Source organism: Heterodontus francisci, unplaced genomic scaffold (genome assembly GCF_036365525.1).
Source record: "Heterodontus francisci isolate sHetFra1 unplaced genomic scaffold, sHetFra1.hap1 HAP1_SCAFFOLD_210, whole genome shotgun sequence".
In the NCBI taxonomy this organism is placed as follows: domain Eukaryota; kingdom Metazoa; phylum Chordata; class Chondrichthyes; order Heterodontiformes; family Heterodontidae; genus Heterodontus; species Heterodontus francisci.
Genome location: NW_027141403.1, coordinates 3,005,049 through 3,025,244, shown reverse-complemented (window position 1 = coordinate 3,025,244; position 20,196 = coordinate 3,005,049). Strand labels below are relative to the sequence as shown.

The 20,196-nt window shown below is 43.7% G+C and overlaps 2 protein-coding genes and 1 pseudogene across 2 annotated transcripts; all 3 read left to right on the top strand.

The window, feature by feature from the left end:
• Positions 1-2,154: 2,154 nt before the first annotated feature.
• On the top strand, positions 2,155-3,352 carry LOC137363322 (histone H1-like). The gene is made up of 2 exons (XM_068027196.1): positions 2,155-2,787; positions 3,341-3,352. The coding sequence occupies exons 1-2, from the start codon at positions 2,155-2,157 to the stop codon at positions 3,350-3,352; spliced, it is 645 nt and encodes a 214-aa protein (XP_067883297.1).
• Positions 3,353-3,636: 284 nt separating this feature from the next.
• On the top strand, positions 3,637-3,950 carry LOC137363320 (histone H4-like; annotated as a pseudogene).
• An 865-nt stretch (positions 3,951-4,815) lies between these two features.
• LOC137363318 (histone H3) lies at positions 4,816-5,226 on the top strand. Its single transcript, XM_068027192.1, has one exon. The coding sequence runs from the start codon at positions 4,816-4,818 to the stop codon at positions 5,224-5,226; it is 411 nt and encodes a 136-aa protein (XP_067883293.1).
• Positions 5,227-20,196: the final 14,970 nt, after the last annotated feature.

The window sequence follows — 20,196 nt, the reverse complement described above, 5'->3', positions numbered from 1 at the left end:
AAAAAACAATCGGAACTTTCGCCAGTTCAGTTTTATCTGATTTTGAGCAATGGAACCGGGACTGTGGGCAAGATTAGAGAAGGTTTCCAGCTGGGAGATTACCCTTTTACCATGCTCAACTTGAGATCATTCTCTGCAATATGTTTGCTGTTCATTCGCTCGAATTCTCAAAGTGATCCTCCGAGGGAGTCGATGTGTTTGCAGGAATGGCGCAGGAGTCAATTTCTGACAGTTACAGTCACAGATCAATTTAATCAGATTGAAACTGTCTGTCGCTGAGAGTCATAGCGAAGGGTTTGAGCTGAAAGATTACAGAGAGTTCAACAGGGCAGAGAAAGTTACACTTGGGACATTGTATGCCTCACTCTCTGACACTTTCCCGGACTGTGAGATTAATAATGTGTCCTCCGTTGGCACCATATCAGTGAGAGATGAGATTGTAACGTCTGTTTCCCCAGGCGGATCTTTCGAGATAAAAACGAATCTTACATTTCAGTCGACAGCTCAATAATTACAGGCGACTCAGTCTAACCTCAGTAGTGGGAAAACTATTGAAATCTATTCTGAGAGAAAAGATAAACTGTCACTTAGAAAGGCACATACAAACTGAATTGAATTTGAAAAAGGATGTTCGCTGAGGGTGGTACTGTTGATGGATTCCACATGAATTTTAGCTTTTGACAAGGTCCCAAAATACAGAATCTTTAAAAAATAAAATCTCATGGGATCCAGGGAAATGCAGCAAGGTGGATGCAAAATTGGCTCAGTGGCAGGAATTGTTGAAGGCTGCTTTTGAGACTTGGAGGGCTGTTTCCAGTGGTTTTCCCCAGGGCTCAGTAATGGGTCCCCTGTTTTGTTGATGATCTATACAAACAATTTGGACATAAATGTTGAGGGACACGATCAAGACGTTTGCAGACGACACCAATATTGGCCGTGTGGTTGATAGCGAGGAGGATTGCTGTGGACCGGAGGAAGATGTTTGTGGTCAGGTCAGAAGGGCAGAAAAGTGGCAAATAGAATTCAATCCGGAGAAGTGTGACGTGATGCCCTTGGGGAGGTCAAACAATGCAAAGCAATACACGATTAATGGGAAAATACTGAGAGGAGCAGAGGAGGTGAGTGACCTTCTAGTAAATGTCCACGGATCCCTGAAGGTAACAGAGTAGGGCGGTAATATGGTTAAGAAGACATATGGAATCCTTTCCTTTATTGGCCGAGTTATAGAATATAAGAGGAGGAAGGGTATGCTGGAACTTTATCATCATTGGTTAGGCCAGAACTTGAGTTCTGTGTGCAGTTCTGGTCACGTCATTACAGAAAGGATGTAACTGCACTCGAGAGAGTACAGAGGAGATTTACGAGCATGTTGCCGGGACTGAAAAATGCAGCTCTGAGGAAAGATTGAATAGACTGTGGTTGTTCTCCTTGGAACACAGAAGGCTGACGGGAGATCTGATTGAAATGTATAAAATGCTGAAGGGCCTGGATAGAGTGGAGCTGAAGGGTCTATTTACCTCAGCATTGAGATCAAAACCTGTCCTGGGAACTCTACATTTTTCGAACAGTTCGGCATGAGAATGTGTAGATGTGAATATTGTGTAAGAGAGAGTGCATTAAAGGGGCAGGCGGGTTAGTCTAATGTCACTGTGTTTGTGGGTCAGGACTCATCGCCGGATTTCCGAGTCCCCCTTGTGTCAAGTAACAAGATTTGCCAGTCAAAGAAGCACATTGCTCCCCTTCTCATTCCCAAAGTGGGAATTCAGTGTAGTTTCTTTGTTGATTTCAAGATTTCAGTCAAAATGTAGAGAACACGTCAGCTATCGGGGGAGAGAGCGCCATCAGTGCAGCAATAAAACGGGTTTCAGTCAAAAATGGAGTCTTTACTTCAAGTGCAAACCTTTCGACAGCAAGCATTCTGATGTCAGAGACAGGAAGGATCTAGTCTGGGACTCTGCAGTACCCGAATTTCAGTGGAATTGGAGAGTTTAGGGCCAGAGAGAAACACAGAGAGGCAGCAGGAGCCGGGAGCTGACAGCAGGTTGCCTCCGCCTCCGTCCGCTCACTGCCTTTAAGTTGCTCAGTGCCGCCACCACCGGCTTCATTTCTGACCCAGTTCCTACTGACAGAGAGAATTTGTGCAGAGTCCTGGACATGACCGACACAGCAGCCGGCGAAACGGCTCCTCCAGCCGCCGCCGCTCAAGTCAAGACACCCAAGAAGAAGAAAGCGGCTCCCCGGAACAATTCAGCCGGTCCCACGTTGAGCGAGAAGATCCTCAAGATTGTGGCGTATTGCTCCAATCACAGGGGGACCTCACTGCCCTCCATAAAGAAGGCTATGAGTAGGAGCGGTGTGGATGTGGGTAAGTTCAGGACCCAAATCAAGCAAAGTATCAGGAGGAATGTGAACAAAGGCTCCCTGGTGCAGAACAGTGGAACGGGCGCCTCCGGCTCCTTGAGAATCCCTAAGCAGGGAACCAAGGGAAATGTGGGAAAGAAAGTGAAGTCAGGAGCAGCCAAAAAACCTTCAGTGAAGAAAACAGCTGGCAAGAAAGTGACAGCAAAGAAATCAGCAGCCAAGAAATTACCAGTCAAGAAACTAGCAGCCAAGAAATCGGCATCGAAGAAAGCAGCAGGCAAGAAAGTGGCCAGCAAGAAGGCGGCAACGCCAAAGAAATCCCCAACGAAGAAAGCAGCGCTTCCGAAAAAGTCTCCTGTGAAGAAGGCCAAAAAAACAAGAGTGCCACGGGCGGAAAGGCACTCAAGAAAGTTCAATCATCAAGGGGCAAGACCAAACCGAAAGCAGCAAAGGCTCAGAAAGCAGCCCCTGGAAAGAAGTGAAACTGCACGGAAAACTTGTAGACATCTGAACCCAAGGGCTCTTTTCAGAGCCACCCACATCTCTCAGGAAAGAGCTGATGCCCCGATCAAATGATCCCTGTCCCGCCGCCGTGTGCACATTTCACATAGAAATTATGGGAAGTAAATGCAGGATCCCTGGTGACTCACTGATATACACTACACTCAGCCCTTCCCCTACTCCCTGTAACAAAACAGAGGGATGTCCCGGCCTCACTGTAACTGGGGATACGTTCGGTACAGTCTCAGTTCATGCTCGTTTCACTAATTCAGAGTGAGAGGGTCTAACACAGGAATACTGGCGAGAAACCCCAAATCACAACTCAAACCCCAATACATGAGTTTTTCTAATTCAGCTGGGGTAAGGTGTTAGTAAACTGATCAATCCGTCTGGGAGGGGAGGTGTGTGGAAACGGGTTGACTTGTGATCGGAAGCACTGTACTTAGGCGGATATATGATCAACTTTTAATTGTTATAGATCCTTATCTAAAAGCTCCGGGTTTCTGTTATCATTGACTAGAAAGGCCGCGTCTGGAAGTTTTGTGCTGAGCTCTGTTGTTGAGCAATGTTTTTTTTTAAATTGGCGGTTCGAGCAAGTGGGAGGCGGAGCTGGAGGATGAAAGACATTTCTCTGCTCTGTCTGTCACTCAGTTTCCACTCCGCCCCGCCTCTCACTCTCTGTCCCTTTTTCAGTCAGGTCCGGGCGGGCTGTATAAAAAAGACAGCAGAAACAGCTCGTTTCTCATTCAGCAGTGATTTGACTGAAGAAGCGTCATGTCTGGAAGAGGGAAAGGAGGCAAAGGATTGGGCAAAGGCGGAGCAAAGCCCGGCACCGCAAAGTGCTTCGTGAAAACATTCAGGGTATCACCAAGCCAGCAATCCGCCGCCTGGCTCGCCGTGGTGGAGTGAAGCGCATCTCGGGTTTGATCTATGAGGAGACGCGCGGGGTGCTGAAGGTTTTCCTTGAGAATGTAATCAGAGATGCGGTCACCAACACTGAGCACGCCAAGCGCAAGACGGTCACCGCCATGGATGTGGTGTACGCTCTGAAACGCCAGGGCCGCACTCTCTTTGGATTCGGCGGCTAAACAAATCCACCCTTTCTACCAAACACAAAGGCTCTTCCAAGAGCCACCCAAAGACTCACATAGATAGCAGTGACATTGGAATTGGAATTTATTTAGATCAAGTTATCTGCATATTGTTTATCTTTATCAACAACGGCTTTATTCATCATTACAGTCTCTCATTAAATTTACATATCACAGAAATTTCACTGTCTTTTTTTGTTCATTGTTTATCAAACGCATCATGAATTAAACGGTTGCATTTGATAATTTATACGTGAGGGTCTGAACTGCCGGCACGAAGCGGGATTTACTGCCGTTATAGTTAGTAATGACTGGCGCTTTATTCCCGCCAGAGACCACTATTCAAACTGTGTTGAAAGACACAGAGGGGGATCTAGGACTTTAGAATTAGAATTAGAACATTACAGCGCACTTCGGCCCTCGATGTTGCGCCGACCCGTGCAACCTAATTCTAATTCTAATCTAATCTACACCATCTGACATACACTATTCCATTTTCATCCATATGTCTATCCAATGACCACTTGACCAATGAATAACAAATAAAGCTACAGGGAGTGAGATTTTATAATTGTTCCCGTTATATTAGGTGTCGTTTCAAAAAAAATCTTTGCCTTGTTTGCTAATCTGAGATTGGCGGGCTTTTTGAAATTCATTAAATTTCAGTTTCAGTTGCAGTTCAACCAATCAGGGCCCAGCATTTCCCGCCGCCCTTTTCCTTCCCAGAGCTGGTTTCAAACTTGACTGATGGACGGGGCTGCATCCAATCACAACACTAGGGCGGTCCCTCTACTGTCTTAAATAGACAGGCCCTGAGCAGCCTCAACATTTACAGTGTCTTTGTTCCACATCTTCTACCATAATGGCCAGAACCAAGCAGACAGCGCGCAAATCGACCGGAGGGAAAGCTCCCCGCAAGCAGCTGGCTACCAAAGCGGCCCGCAAGAGCGCTCCAGCCACGGGCGGAGTGAAGAAGCCTCACCGTTACAGACCCGGCACTGTGGCTCTGAGGGAGATCCGCCGCTACCAGAAATCCACCGAGCTGCTCATCCGCAAACTGCCCTTCCAGCGCCTGGTGCGGGAGATCGCGCAGGACTTCAAGACAGACCTGCGCTTCCAGAGCTCGGCCGTCATGGCCCTGCAGGAGGCCAGCGAGGCTTACCTGGTGGGGCTCTTTGAGGACACCAACCTGTGCGCCATCCACGCCAAGCGAGTCACCATCATGCCCAAAGACATCCAGCTGGCCCGCCGTATCCGCGGGGAGCGCGCCTAAACTCACCCTGCCCCGAACTGAGTTTGGCATCAAATAACACAACGGCTCTTTTAAGAGCCACCAAATCGGCAAGACAAAGAGCTGCGATCTCTGCAGCAGAGAAATGTGGTCTAGAGCAGCGAAACCAATGTGCACAGATCATTTTATTGGAGGGGCGAGCAGTTTAGGACTAAACAAAAGCTTTATTTGCCGATCATTGTGTAAAAGCTTTCGTTTGTATATACGGTAGAATTGCTAAAATCCCTGACAAATATCACAAGAGGGAAGCCGCTAAATGCCCGAATCCAGTACGGAGAAGGCTGAGGGAAGATCTGATTGAAATGTACAACATTTTGGCGGGACTGGACAGAGTGGAGGTGAAGAGTCTTAGCAGAGAGGTCATTGACAATGGGGCATATGTTTAAAGTGATTGGTAGAAAAATTAGAGGGAAAACGAGGATTTTATTTTCACCCAGAGGGTGGTGGGGGTCTGCCACACACTGCCTGAAAGGGTAGTTGAGGCAGAGACCCCCAACTTATTGAAAAGGAATCTGGATATGCATCTCAAGTGCTGTAATCTGCAGGGCGATGGACTGAATGCTGGAAGGTGGGATTAGAATAGGTGGGTCGTTTTTCGGCCGGCATCGACACGATGGGCTTTCCCACCGGTCTTCCCTCTTCCAGACATTTCCACAATCTGACAAACACTTTCAGGAAAACTGCTGAGAAAAGCCCACAATAGTCCCATTTATACCTTCGTGAGGAATGGTATTGGGGGCGCTGGTGATTGGTCACTCTTCATTTGACCAATCAGAGAGCTGCCAATCCGGACACGCCAAGGAGATGAGGGCGGAAAATAACGGCGCGAAATTGTCAGACTGCAAACGATTTCTCAAATTTGAAAAGCCCGCCAATATATTTGTAAAATTCAGAGCGTTTTCAATATAGATCATCACATTTATAGGTAACTTGGTTTGACAGCAAATATTTTAAAATCTTTTTCATATTGTATTATTCCACATGTGGTAGCAATTTCCAGATTCACTTTCACATTCCGCCATCTATTCGGGTTTACTCTCTATCCTTTTTGAAACATTCTATAACCAGCGGACAGAAAGCCTCTTTCACAGCATTCTGTCACCATTTCAGCTCAATGTTCCTAATGATACCGCATCACTGACTATAGATTGATCCCTATTGGTGAGAGACAACAGCGGAGTGTATAATCTTAGTGTCAGGTGTCAAAGAGTGAGACTGAGGGTTCCCACACCACCGGGGTTTCTAGATAATGTGCTGATTACTTATTGAGGACAAACTTTGATCTCGAGATATGAGTGACTGAGAAATGATGCCTGTGCGTTAAATCAGATTTTATTATCGAAATACAGCAGAGGGGCCGAATATGAACGCGTCCGTGAACAAAGCTCACAAATGGTCAGTAATTAATGATCGGGACATTATTAAGTAGAGACAGGAAGATCGCACGGGCAGTGAAACTGTATTAACCAGAATCTGTGGGATTAAAACAGAGATCACAAAGGCCGTTAGAAAATACTTGCTAAAAATATCAAAACAAATTGATATTATAGAGATTAATGTTGTAGCTCTTTGAGAGACGTTGTGGGTGGCTCTTAAAGTTCGGAACTCGCATTTTATACACATCCCCAGAGATCTATGTTAATGAAGGATGGGTGAAAACCATGTTCTTAATTGGCTGGTTCACAATGAAGTCAATTCTTGAGATTCTGTATTTACCTGATTGGGTATCTAAAGTAACCAATCACATTTAGTGCTCCGCGAAGCCACAATATTTCGCCGCAGTCAGCTCATCCATTGCTTTTGCCTGTCACCTATCCACCGATATCCCTGACTTTCTCACTCCCTCTGCTACTCTCTCTTCAACTGTTTCAGTTCTGTTGGCACCAGCCCGTCAACTTTTTCATTCTGCCCGGATCATTCCTCCTCACTTCAGCTTACTCACAGAAGACAAGGTGGCCGAGTGATTAAAACGATGAACAGCTAATCTGTTGTGATCTGCATGCGTGTGTTTGAATTCCATACTCCTTGTGTCTTAATGTTTAAAATAAGAGCACGGGCTTCGTGTTCCATTCGAGTGCACTGTTTCTTTCGAAACAAGACAGACGGATGTGTAAAATAAACACGGTGACGGGGTTGTAGTGGAGTATTGCATCCAGTTCTGGTTATTTGAGGGTACAGAGGAGATTTATCAGAATGTGTGAAGTAGAGATGGGTTTGTTCTCCATTGGATCAACAACATTGAAACAGTTGAAGAGACAGTAGTGGAGGGAGTCAGAATGTCAGGGATATTAGTGGATAGGTGACAGGCAAGATCAGTGGACGAGCTGACTGAAAGGAGATTTATAACAAGTGTGAAACATCATGACAACTGAGACCAGGATAAACAGTTCCCATTAGCTCATTGTACAAGGACACAGTGACAGAAATTGAGGATTTTGGGCAGGAGAATTGCTGCGAACACGGTGTGTGTGGTGATGATCTGGAACTCACTTCCCACAACGGAGCTGGAAGTAGAGACAATCAATTATTCAAGAGATTATTGACACAGCATTTGAAGGAATTAAACTTGCAGAGCTACAGGGATCGAGCGGTGGAGTGAGTGTGACTGGATTGCACTGTGGAGAGCAGTCATGGACTCGATGGGCCAAATAGCCTCCTTCGGTGCTGTAAATAACTCTATGTTTACTATTAGTTTCTGACTGAAAACTGATCAGTTTAAAGGCTATTTTAAATCGATATTTATTCAAAAAATGATAACTTTACGGGAGACGTACATGGATGATGAGAATCATTTTATAAATTGCATTGACTTGTTCTGTTTTAAAACTGTTTTTTTAATATTTTGTCTGTGTGCAGCTTGTACTCTGTCTCCATCAGTTCCTGGTCTGTGAGTGTGAGTTTACCTCTTTATCTTTCATTCTCTGTTATATAAGTGTGGGTCCAATCTTTACCCAGAGCACTGTTTGTGAACTGAACTTTACCTATCTCCCTTTTTATGATTGTTCAACAAAGATCTGCACTCTTTTTGCTGACTGAGAACTCATTTATTAGTTTAAAGGACATGTCTTGTTTAACATAGATTTCATTAAAAGAAAATCGAAGCTCAGCATTGTGGGCGATGCACATGAGTGATGAGAGTCTATTTGTAAGTTTTAATTTGGAAATCACATTGATAATTTTTAAGTTATAAAATGAAGCTGCATGAAGCCAGAATTGAGGTCTACAGTTGAAGAGACAGTAGCAGAGGGATTCAGAAAGTCAGGGATATTGGTGGATAGGTGACATCAAGATCAATGGACGAGCTGACTGAAGGGACATTTACAACAAGTGTGAAACATCATGACAAGTGAGACAAGGAAAAACAGTTCCCATTAGCTCATTGTACAAGGACATAGTGACGGAAATTGAGGATTTGGGGCAGGAGATGTCTGGCGATTAAGGACTGAGTGGTGATGATCTGGAACTTACTTCCCATAAGGGAGCTGAAAGTAGAGACAATCAATGACTTCAAGAGATTATTGACACAGCGTTTGAAGGTATTAAACGTGCAGAGCTACAGGGATCGAGCGGTGGAGTGAGTGTGACTGGACTCACCGGACACACAAACACAGTGACAATAGAGCCCGTCCCAGAGTTCCAGCTCCCGGTTGTTAAATGTCCTCATGTACACAGTCTTTGCTGTGAATCTCTGGGGTTAGTTGCCGATTCCTTGCCCTGTATCCCTTAAACACTCGGAGCCAGGAGATCATCGCTCTCCCTTTTGAACGATTTATTGACAGGAATTTTTCTAAACTTTGGCTGAGTCGATCATAACCTGCTGTTCAATCATAGTATTATTCAAAGAATTAATGAGACATTCTGTTCACTACTTGGGTCTTGAACTCGTTTTGAGCAGATCAACAAGTGAAAGGTTCAACATTTTTGCAGAGATAACAGACAGAGCTGGATAGAGGGACTCAGGGTTAATCCTGCACACACAGGACAGTAGGAGTGACAGTCACACAGGGACGGGAACTGATCTCGATTCCGTTGCCTACTCACCCATCAAGGACAGTTCGGGACTGACTAAACATCCAACTCACTATAATTCAGTGCCGGAGAAAGACAGAGGCTTGTCCACTCCATCTTGCCTTACTGTGTCTGGGACATTATGTAAGGGAAAGTGTTCCAGTGCCTCTCACTCGCAGACAGCAACTGACATGTGTCGAGACAGTCAGTGTTAGTCTTTCACTTACCATGAATAGGCGCCTCTCCAAGAACCTGTAAATCCAATATCCCGAAGCAGCTGTTCTACTCAGAACTTGGTCAAGGTAGGAGAACCCCAGGAGGACAGTGGAAACACTTCAGAGATGTCCTCAAATTATCCCTCATTTGGGAAGACATTGTACACTTCAGGGATATTTGTCAGGAACATGCAAAGGTGAACTCGAGGCAGCGAAGGGAGCACCCAAACCTCCGATGCAGTCATTTACCTGATCCTTCCAGCACCACCTGTCCCTGATGTGACAGAGTCTGCAGATCATGCATTGGACTTATCAGCCATTTCAGAACCCATAAAACTGGAGTGGAAAAACGTCATCCCTGATCACGAGGGACTGTCTGAGATGGCAGAGAATAAATAAGCCAATATAATGATCAGCAATAATAATGAACTGGATAGGGAGGAGATCGAGAGCAGGGCGATAGAATAGGGAGGGGAAGTGGCCTGTGACGTTTATACAATGTAACACATTGACAGAGATCCTGTTCTATTTGGGTAAATACTTATTCAAGATAGAAAAATGTGAACTAGTCTCTCGCTGACATATTGTACCAGAGCCAACCTCTCTATTATTTCCAAACTCAAAACAGGGCCAGATTATGAACAAATACTGTATTTCTCACTGAACCACTTTTACCTCTTGGACTCTCTGCAGATTCGCAGGACAAGGATGGTTGAATCTACACACATTACAGATGTTACCCGATTCTTTCTATTTTAGCAAGGATCCTAAAGGTTACATTCTTGCTGATGCCAGAACTTTTTTTTCTTTAATTCTGCCTTCATCTCATCTCTCTGCCTGCAAGGAGTGCTGGTGTCTCTCCCATTGTTCTCACACAAAGGTTTAAACAAAGTATAGACTTGAAAACACATTTCATAATAAAGCAAGCAACAGATCAAACAGACTTCAATATATTGATGTACAAAGCATATCATTCGTCCGATTACTTTCGCTGTCCTTATTTTTTTACAAACGTAAAATATGTCACGGTCCATCGCCCCCACATTGTGGATTCTCCTCCAGCTACATGACTTGCCTTTTTTTCCAATGGCTACGTGCATCTTCCACACTGACACATTTCTCAACATGACATTTTGACATAGTTCAGTGAAGATGAACGTCATGCTTTACAATCCAACCTTGACATTGCGGCTCTTGCATAAATGTAAGCTATGTAAATGCTCTGAACTTTACACAGCGGTGAGCAGTGTTCAGTGGTGCAGTGGTTAGCCTCACAGCTCCAGTGACCCGAGTTCAATTCTGGGCACTGCCAGTGTGTAGTTTGCAAGGTCTCCCTGTGTTTGCGTGGGTTCCCTCCGGATGCTCCAGTTTCCACCCACATGCCAAAGACTTGCAGGTAGATAGGTAAATTGGCCATTAGCCAATGTGTAGGTAGGGAAATATAGGACAGGTGGGGACGTGATAGGAATATGGGATTAGTGTAGCATTAGTATAAATGGGTGGTTGATGGTCGGCACAGTCTCGGTGGGCCGAAGGGCCTGTTTCAGTGGTGTATCTCTAAACTGAACTAAAATCTGGTGTATTGGACAGAAACTATCAGTTGATCTCTCAAAGTCTCTTGGTGTTGTGCTCCTAGCCATGCTTACAACACAACTATTCTTTTCTTCTTGAAAAGCTTGGATAGATGGCTCTGGATTGTGTATCTCAGTAAGTGGTTGTTCTCCTTGCAGCAATGTGGATTGAGGGGAAATTTGATACAGGTGTACGTAATTTAGACAAGGAGAACCTGTTCCCATTAGTTGATGGTGCAAGAACTAGGAGAGAGAGAAAATTGATTTTGGGGAAGAGATGCAGGGGAATGTTGTTTTACCTGCTGCAACTGTCTGTCCACAAGTGTGGTGGAAGCAGAGACAATCAATGATTTCAATAGGAAACTGGAGAAACACTTGAAGGAAACAAACTTGCTGCAGAGCGACGTCGAACAAGCAGGAGAATGAATCTGATTGGATGATGAGAATATTTTATCAACTTCAATTCTGTAATAGCTTTGACATTTTATTCCTTTGTAAAATACTGCAACATAAAGATGACCTGCGATTGGACATTGCGGTGACCAAGCTCAACAGCTCCTTGCAGATCTCCACAATGCACAAAAATAAAGCACCATGCACACCGGCTCTTTGAAGATCCACTGACAGCCTCTCAGAAAAAATCGATTTACTGCAGTTATTTGAATACCAACTGCTCACATTTCAGCTGAAGGTAACTTAGAGATCTCCGACAAGACCGTTCATGGATCAGTTCGATCATTGCGTCACTTTTTAATTCCCTGCCTTAAAATAAATACCGGCCAACGATCTGTATTGTACCTGTCAGTTCCTGGTATGTGAATGTTGATTTTACTCAGTACCTTTCAGTTCCTGGTATGTGAATGTTGATTTTCTTCTGTACCTGTCAGCTTCTGGTATGTGAATGTTGATTTGACTCTGTACCTGTCACTTCCTGGTATGTGAATGTAGATTTTACTCCGTACCTGTCAGTTTCTGGTATGTGAATGTTGATTTTACTCTGTATCTGTCAGTTCCTGGTATGTGAATGTTGATTTTACTCTGTACCTGTCAGTTCCTGGTATGTGAATGTTGATTTTACTCTGTACCTGTCAGGTTTTGGTATGTGAATGTTGATTTTACTCTGTACCTGTCAGTTTTTGGTATGTGAATGTTGATTTTACTCTGTACCTGTCAGTTCCGGGTATGTGAATGTTGATTTTACTCTGGACCTGTCATTTCCTGGTATGTGAATGTATATTTTACTCTGCACCTGTCAGGTTTTGGTATGTGAATGTTGATTTTACTCTGTAACTGTCAGTTCCTGGTATGTGAATGTTGATTTTACTCTGTATCTGTCAGTTCCTGGTATGTGAATGTTGATTTTATCCTGCATCTGTCAGGTTCAGCAATGAGAGGGGTCAACAGAAGATCGTTAGCTCTTTGAAGGAGAAGCTAGAACACAGTCAAGAAAACACAGCAAAGGAAGAAGAAGGAGAGAAGTCCGTGCCGCAGCAAGCACAGAAACAAGAACGGATGTTGTGTGTTACTGAATATCTATTACCATTGTTAAGTATTAACTTTGTGCATCTTAGTTAAGCCTAATAAACTCTCTGACTTGGTCACATAACTTGAGTTTGTACCTTGTAGGTCTATCTTGGTCAGGAATCTAAAGGTGAGATGTGTTGGGTATTCTCTGTCTCACCTCTGTTCAGGTAACATCCACCTGAAACTTACAGCTCTTTACTATATGCATACATTGCTATGTATTTTGTCCTCCTCAAACTTCGAAAATGTGGGCCCGATAAAAACATTATTCTTTGTACAGTTTTCTGCGACATCCCGCTGCATAGTTCTGCCGAGTAAGCAAAAAGGATCAGTTCACGACGAAATTCTAAAATAAAAGCAAAATACTGCGGATGCTGGAAATCTGAAATAAAAACAAGAAATGCTGGAAATACTCAGCAGTTCTGGCAGCATCTGTGGAGAGAGAAGCAGAGTTAACGTTTCAGGTGAGTGACCTTTGATCAGAATATTTGCAGCACTTTCTGTTTTTATTTCAGATTTCCAGCATTCACAGTATTGTCTTTTTATTAACGTAAACTTATTGCTCAGGTACAAGTTAAAATGATTGCAAAGCGTTCTGTTAATCACACCGACGCCCGAAGCAGACAGTATCGTAAGCGATGGTGGTATAGCGGTGAGCATAGCTACCTTCCAAGCGTTTGACATGTGTTCGATTCCCGGCCGTCGCACTCTTAAATTGCAGGTTGACTTCATGTTGCAGTGTTTTACTAAGGAAAAAAATGTCAAAGTCTTGACAGAATTGAAATTGATAAAATATTCTCATCATCCAATCAGATTTATTCTCCTGCTTGATCAGCGTCGCCCTGCAGCAAGTTTTTTTCCTTCAAGAGTTTCTCCAATTTCCTATTGAAATCATTGATTGTCTCTGCTTCCACCACACTTGTGGGCAGACAGTTGACGCAGGTAAAGCAAAAAGTGCTTCCTCACATTTCCCTGCATCTCTTTCCCAAAACCATCAATCTGTGTCTCCTCGTCCTTGTACCATCAAATAATGGGAACAGGTTCTCCTTGTCTAACTTACCTATACCTGCATCAGATCTCCACTCAATCCACATTACTGGAATGAGAACAACCACTTACTGAGATAACACAATCCAAAGCCATCTATCCAAGCTTTTCAATAACAAAATAATAGTTGTGTTGTAAGTAAAATAGATGGGAGCATAACATCAAGAGACTTTGATAGATCTGATTGTCTCTGCCCAACGCACCAGATTTTCTGTATCACCTGAACACTGCTCACCGCTGTGTAAAGTTTAGAGTATTTTCATAGCTTACATTTATGCAAAAACTGCAATGTCAAGGTTGGATTGTAAAGCATGACGGTGATCTTCACTGAACTATGTTAAAATCTCATCTTGAGAGATGTATCAGTGTGGAAGATGCACGGAGCCATAGGAAAAAAAAGACAACCCATGCAGCTGGAGGGGGATCCACAATGTGGGGGCGATGGACCGTGACATATTTTGCGTTTGTGACAAAAAAGGACAGCTAAAATAATAGGATTAATGATATGCTTTGTACATCAATATATTGAAGTCTGTTTGATCTGTTGCTTGCTTTATTATGAAATGTGTTTTCAAGGCTATACTTTGTTTAAACATTTGTGTGAGGACAATGGGAAAGAAACCAGCACTCCTTGCAGGGATAGAGATGGGATAAAGGCAGAATTAAAGAAAAAATGTCTGGGATCAGTAAGAATGTAACCTTTAGGATCTTTGCTAAAATAGAAAGATTCGGGAAACATCTGTAATGTGTGTAGATTCAACCATGAACTAACTAGTGTCAAACAATGATGTCAACCTGGACCAATTAAGACACTTAGAACAATTCAAAACTAATATGGTAACATCCTTGCACCACAGGAAGGATAAAAGAAAGGGTTTAACAGGGCATCGTCAGCACACTTAGACAGGGGTCAACAAATGATCGTTGGTACTTAAAAGGAGAAGATAGAATACAGTCAAGAAAACACAGCAAGGGATGAAGAAGGAGAGAAGTCCTTGCTGCAGCAAGCACAGAAACAAGAACGGGTGTTGTGTGTTACTGAATATCTATTGCCTTGTTAATTATTAACTTTGTGCATTAGTTAAACCTAATAAACTCTCTGACTTGATCACAGAACCTGAGTTTGTACCTTGTAGGTCTATCTTGGTCAGGAATCTAAAGGTGAGATGGATTGGGTATTCTCTGTCTCACCTCTGTTCAGGTAACATCTACCTGAAACTTACAGCTCTTTACTATTTGCATGCATTACTGTGTATTTTGTCCTCCTCAAACTTCAACATTGTGGGCCCTATCGAAGTAATGTTCTTCGTACAGTTTTCTGCGTCACCCCACTGCATAGTTCTGCCCAGTCAGCAGAAAGGATCAGTTCACTACTAAACTCTAAAATAAAAGCAAAATACTGCGGATGCTGGAGATCTGAAATAAAAACAAGAAATACTGTAAATACTCAACAGGTCTGGCAGCATCTCTGGAGAGAGAAGCAACGTTAACGTTACCGGTCTGTGACCCTACTTCAGAACGAGCAAATATTCGAATTGTCAAAGGTTATAAGCAAGTAAAGCAGGGGTGGGGCAAGAGATAACAAAGGAGAAGGTGTAATTAAGACAAGGTCACAGAGTAGCTTCCTATCCTTTAACCAACTACCATCTCATACCAGTGTCAATTTTAACATGCATTTCTATTCTCCATGTAAGTCTATTATTCACTACTTGATTGAATGCCTTTGGAAGAGCATATATCCAATAATTACTGTACTACCTTCAGTCACTTCAACCACAAGAATTCAATCATGTTAGTGGCACATGATTTGCCCTGAGCAAATCCGTACTGGTTGTCCTTTATTAACTCACCAGTGATGTCAAAAACAATAGTCTTTGTTACCATATTTTTCCTTCCCCTGATTCTGTCTGCTTGTAATCATGGTGATAGGGTGGATATGGGATATTATGTACAAATAATTATCATCATTATTTCAATGATTGTCGCTGCAAACAACCTTTGAATTATATGGATCAAAAGCAAATTAATGGTAACGTGTGTGACACTGAGACTGGAACATGGTCGGAATAAAGCGGAGGAAGGGGTGAGGGGGCGGCTCCTAAACTGTCCAAACGGATCTCGTCGAAGTGCAAAAGTGAATCCGAGTTTTTGAGGGATGAAAGTTATACATCTGATAGTCTCTGCTTAATGTCATCAGAATGAATCTCTCAGTTACTGAAAATATATCTGAATGGCCTTGTCCTGCGAATCTGCAGAGAGTCCAACAGGTAAAAGTGGTTCAGTGAGAAATACAGTATTTGTTCATAATCTGGCCCTGTTTTGAGTTTGGAAATAATAGAGAGGTTGTCTCTGGTACAATATGTCAGCGAGAGAGTAGTTTACATTTTTCTATCTTGAATATGTCTTTACCCAAATAGAACAGGATCTCTGTCAATGTGTTACATTATATAAACGTCACAGGCCACTTCCCCTCCCTATTCTATCGCCCTGCTCTCGATCTCCTCCCTATCCAGTTCATTATTATTGCTGATCATTATATTGGCATATTTATTCTCTTCCATCTCAGACAGTCCCTCGCGATCAAGGATGACTTTTCTCCACTCCAGTTTGATGAGTTCTGAAATGGTTGATAAGTCCAATGCATGATATGCAGACTCTGTCATATCAGGGACAGGTGGTGCTGGAAGGGTCAGGTAAATGACTGCATTGGAGGTGTGGGTGCTGCCTTCGCTGCCTCGACTTCGCCTTTGCATGTTCCTGACAAATATCCCTGAAATGTACAATGTCTTCCCAAATGAGGGATGATTTGAGGACATCTCTGAAGTGTTTCCACTGTCCTCCTGGGGTTCTCCTGCCATGACCAAGTTCTGGGTGGAACAGCTGCTTCGGGATATTGGATTTACAGGTTCTTGGAGAGGCGCCTATTCATGGAAAGTGAAAGACTAGCACTGACTGTCTGAACACATGTCAGTTGTTGTCTGAGAGTGAGAGGCACTGGAACACTTTCCAATACATAATGTCCCAGATACAGTAAGGAAAGATGGAGTGGACAAGTCTCTGTCTTTCTCCAGTACTGAATTATAGTGAGTTGGATGTTCAGTCAGTCCCGAATTGTCCTTGTTGGGTGAGTAGGCAACGGAATTGAGACTATTTCCCGTCCCTGTGTGACTGTCACTCAAACTGTCCTGTGTGTGCACGATTAACCCAGAGTCCTTCTATCCAGCTCTGTCTGCTATATCTGGAAAAAATGCTGAACCTTTCACTTGTTGATCTGCTCAAATCGAGTTCAAGACCCAAGTAGTGAACAGAATGTCTCATTAATTCTTTCAATAATACTGTGCCTGATCAGCAGGTTATGATCGACTCAGCCTAATTTTAGAAAAATTCCTGTCCATAAATCTTTCAAAATGGAGTGTGAAGATCTCCTGGCTCCGAGTGTTTAGGGGATACAGGACTAGACATCGGCAACTGAGCCCTGAAAATTCACAGCAAAGACTGTGTACATGAGGACATTTAACAACCGGGAGCTGAAACTCTCGGATGAGCTCTATTGTCACTGTGTTTGTGTGTCCGGAATAATCGCGGCAGCTCCGTGTCTCTTGTTTAGAATGAAACGATGAAGATCGCCATTCGGTCTTACTCACATTGACCGCGGGTTTCACTCCGTTTAGACAAACCATTGCTGACTGAAATTAATTCTACAAGGTCCCAGCAAACACACCGACTCCCTCCTTCCTCCCATGTTTCTGGCGGATTGTTTTGAGAGGAGGGTCTCAATAATAACAAACACCCTGCAGGGAGAGACGGCAATTTGAACATCTAAATGGGATAAACTCCCGGCTTTCTAGGTTATAGATTCCCTCCACCCCTCCCCACCCTCCCTCCACCCTAACCCTATGTTCAGTTTCATTGTTCACACATTGACGACGGTGAAATGGGGAAAGTTCCCATTGAGTTTTGAACGCTGAATTGTTCCAGAGATCTGCGCAAGCGCAGTATAGCTCCGCCCACTGGGACGTCATAATGAAGTGAAGAGCGCATGCGCACCCCTCACCCAACACTGTCTCTGAGCGTCATTCAGTGAGTGAGCGGAAGATTGTTCAAATCATCTGCGAATGGAGACATCCGGGTCCCGGGGTATGTGAACAAACAACATCTGCATCCAGCAGCAACACCAGGTTTGGGAGCGAGTCTGCAGATGTGTTCAGAGATTAACATTGAATAGCGGGAAGTTCAGCGGGAGTCGGGGACTGTGTGGAATGTACTCTGGAGGCCTGGATACCCGAGTCCAACCCGAGCGGGACCCGAGCAAATGTGTCCGCCTCGGCTCGGGCCCAGCTTGCGGCTCCGGCTTTCGGACTCGGGTTCGGGTCGGACACACTCCGTCAGTCTCTGCTGGTCAGTATTGAAATTTAAAAAAACCGACCGGAGCTGGGAGTCCGGGTCGGAATTGAGTCTGCGCGGTGAGCCGGTGCCGTCACTTTGCCCTCATCACGCATGCGCTGCAGCTTCTTGCAGGCTGAGTGTCAGGAAGGGAAGAAAAGGAATGGTCGGGTAGTGTCGGGTTCGGGTCCACTGTGGTTCGGTCAGGTACTGTGTGTGTGTGTGTAGACTAGAGTCCTGACAGTGAATAAGTTATATTTTTAATACAAATACTGTATATTTTATCATCATTTTGTAATAATTAATCACTCAGAACATTACTGCACTTTGCATCTCAGCTGCTCACTGGATAAACTTGCAGCAAGTATTTCAACCTGGAAAGCAGGAGTCTACATAATGTATAATGATATTTACTGAGCCTTCGGGTAATCGCTGTGTTTATTTTAAGCAATACAGATACTGGTACAGTGTGGCACAACTCCATGGGTTTCTGTTTAACTCATGACCAAACAATCACTGACGTCGTGGCTCCAATCTTCATCTTTTTAAACAACCTTTCAAGTCAGATTAATACTGTGTTTGTCCGAACCGAGCCCAAGAGCTCGACCCGGAAGAGTGATCGACCCAAACCCGACACACGTCGTCAGGTCCTGTTGGGTTCGGGTCCAGTAGCAGGCCTTTAGCAGGTACTGGTCCTGGGACATGGAGTGAGTCAGGAGAAGAGAGAGGTATATCTCAGGCAGTGTCTGGACAGGGTGAGAGAGACAGAATGAGAAGAACTCACCATTGAAAATCATTGCTGCTTTCTGTCTCCAAACTGTAATGAATGTTCCCGGTTCAGATCCAGAGTCTCACTGTTCATTGTTATTGGACAGTGAACAGCAGTAAAAGATGGCTGCACTATAACGATGCGGCAGTTTTTTAAAGACTGGGTGAGAAGTTTAAGGACACATTTTAAACAGTGTCTGCTTGTTTTCCCTTCAACAACAGGACTTGGAAGTAGAAATCTGACTTAAAGCCTGGCCGCCTGACCCAAACACGACTAGCCCCGACTACATGTGTCCAAAGGTGATTTTACACTTCAGTACACTATGGATGTAAAACAAATGCTGTCGACTGGAGAATGTTTAGCAGTGGAAAGTCCTGAAGCTGGAAAACGTAGATCTTCTGTGTGGGAACATTTCAATGTTTTTGTTTTCCGCAATAGTAAAAGTTCAAGTGGATTTGTACAATGTAAATCTTGCAAACTTCTACTAAAATATCACAGCAAAAAGACAGGTAATTCATCTTTGCCACGGCACACTGTAAAAGGATGTACTCGACCCGCAGCAGAGCCAAGGCGGTCAGACTTAATTTCCTTTGTACGGACAAAAAAAAACATACCCACTCACAAGAAATCAGAAATTATAGACAAATGCGTGAGTTTCTGTTGCAAAGATATTCGATCTTTCCAAACTGTCTCTGGTGAAGGGTTTGTTGAGCTAGCACAAGAGCTTATCAATATGGGAGCGACATACGGTCAAGTATCAGCATCAAGTGTGTTCCCAAATCCAAGTACAGTTTCAAGAAGGTGTCGTGATGTGGCCAAAGAAAAGAGAAAAGAACTAATTTCTCAGATTACTGACATACTGAAGGATGTGAATGTGGGAATGACAACTGACATGTGGACGGACGACTACAATAAAATCCATTATATGTCGATAACTTGTCATTACATCACAGTAGATTTTAAACTTCATGTCAAAGTTTTAACAACAGCAATGTTTCCACTGGAGGACGTCAAAACTGGCAGAAACATCAGGCAGGAGATTTTAAATCTGCTCGTGAATACATTTGGATTCGACCCAGCAAATTTACATAAACTAGTCTGGGTGATAGGTCAAGGCACTAACATAGTGTTTTCTCTTGGACCATATCAACGTCTGGATTGTCAGGACCATGTATATAACACGGTCCTTCAACATTCACTTGATCCAAACGAATTAGCTTCTGAAGCTCCGGAAGTTGTAGAAACTATACATCATGCCAAAAACTTGCTGACATATATTATACAGTCTAGTCTTGCTGCACAGTTGTTTAAAACTTTAAATCGAATGGAAGAAAGGAGGTACAGTACTGTGTATCTGACACTGAATTCAATTCAGGATATTTATCATGAGCTGCACGAGAAACTGGAACAGAGTGAGGAAAGCTCCAGGCTGGAA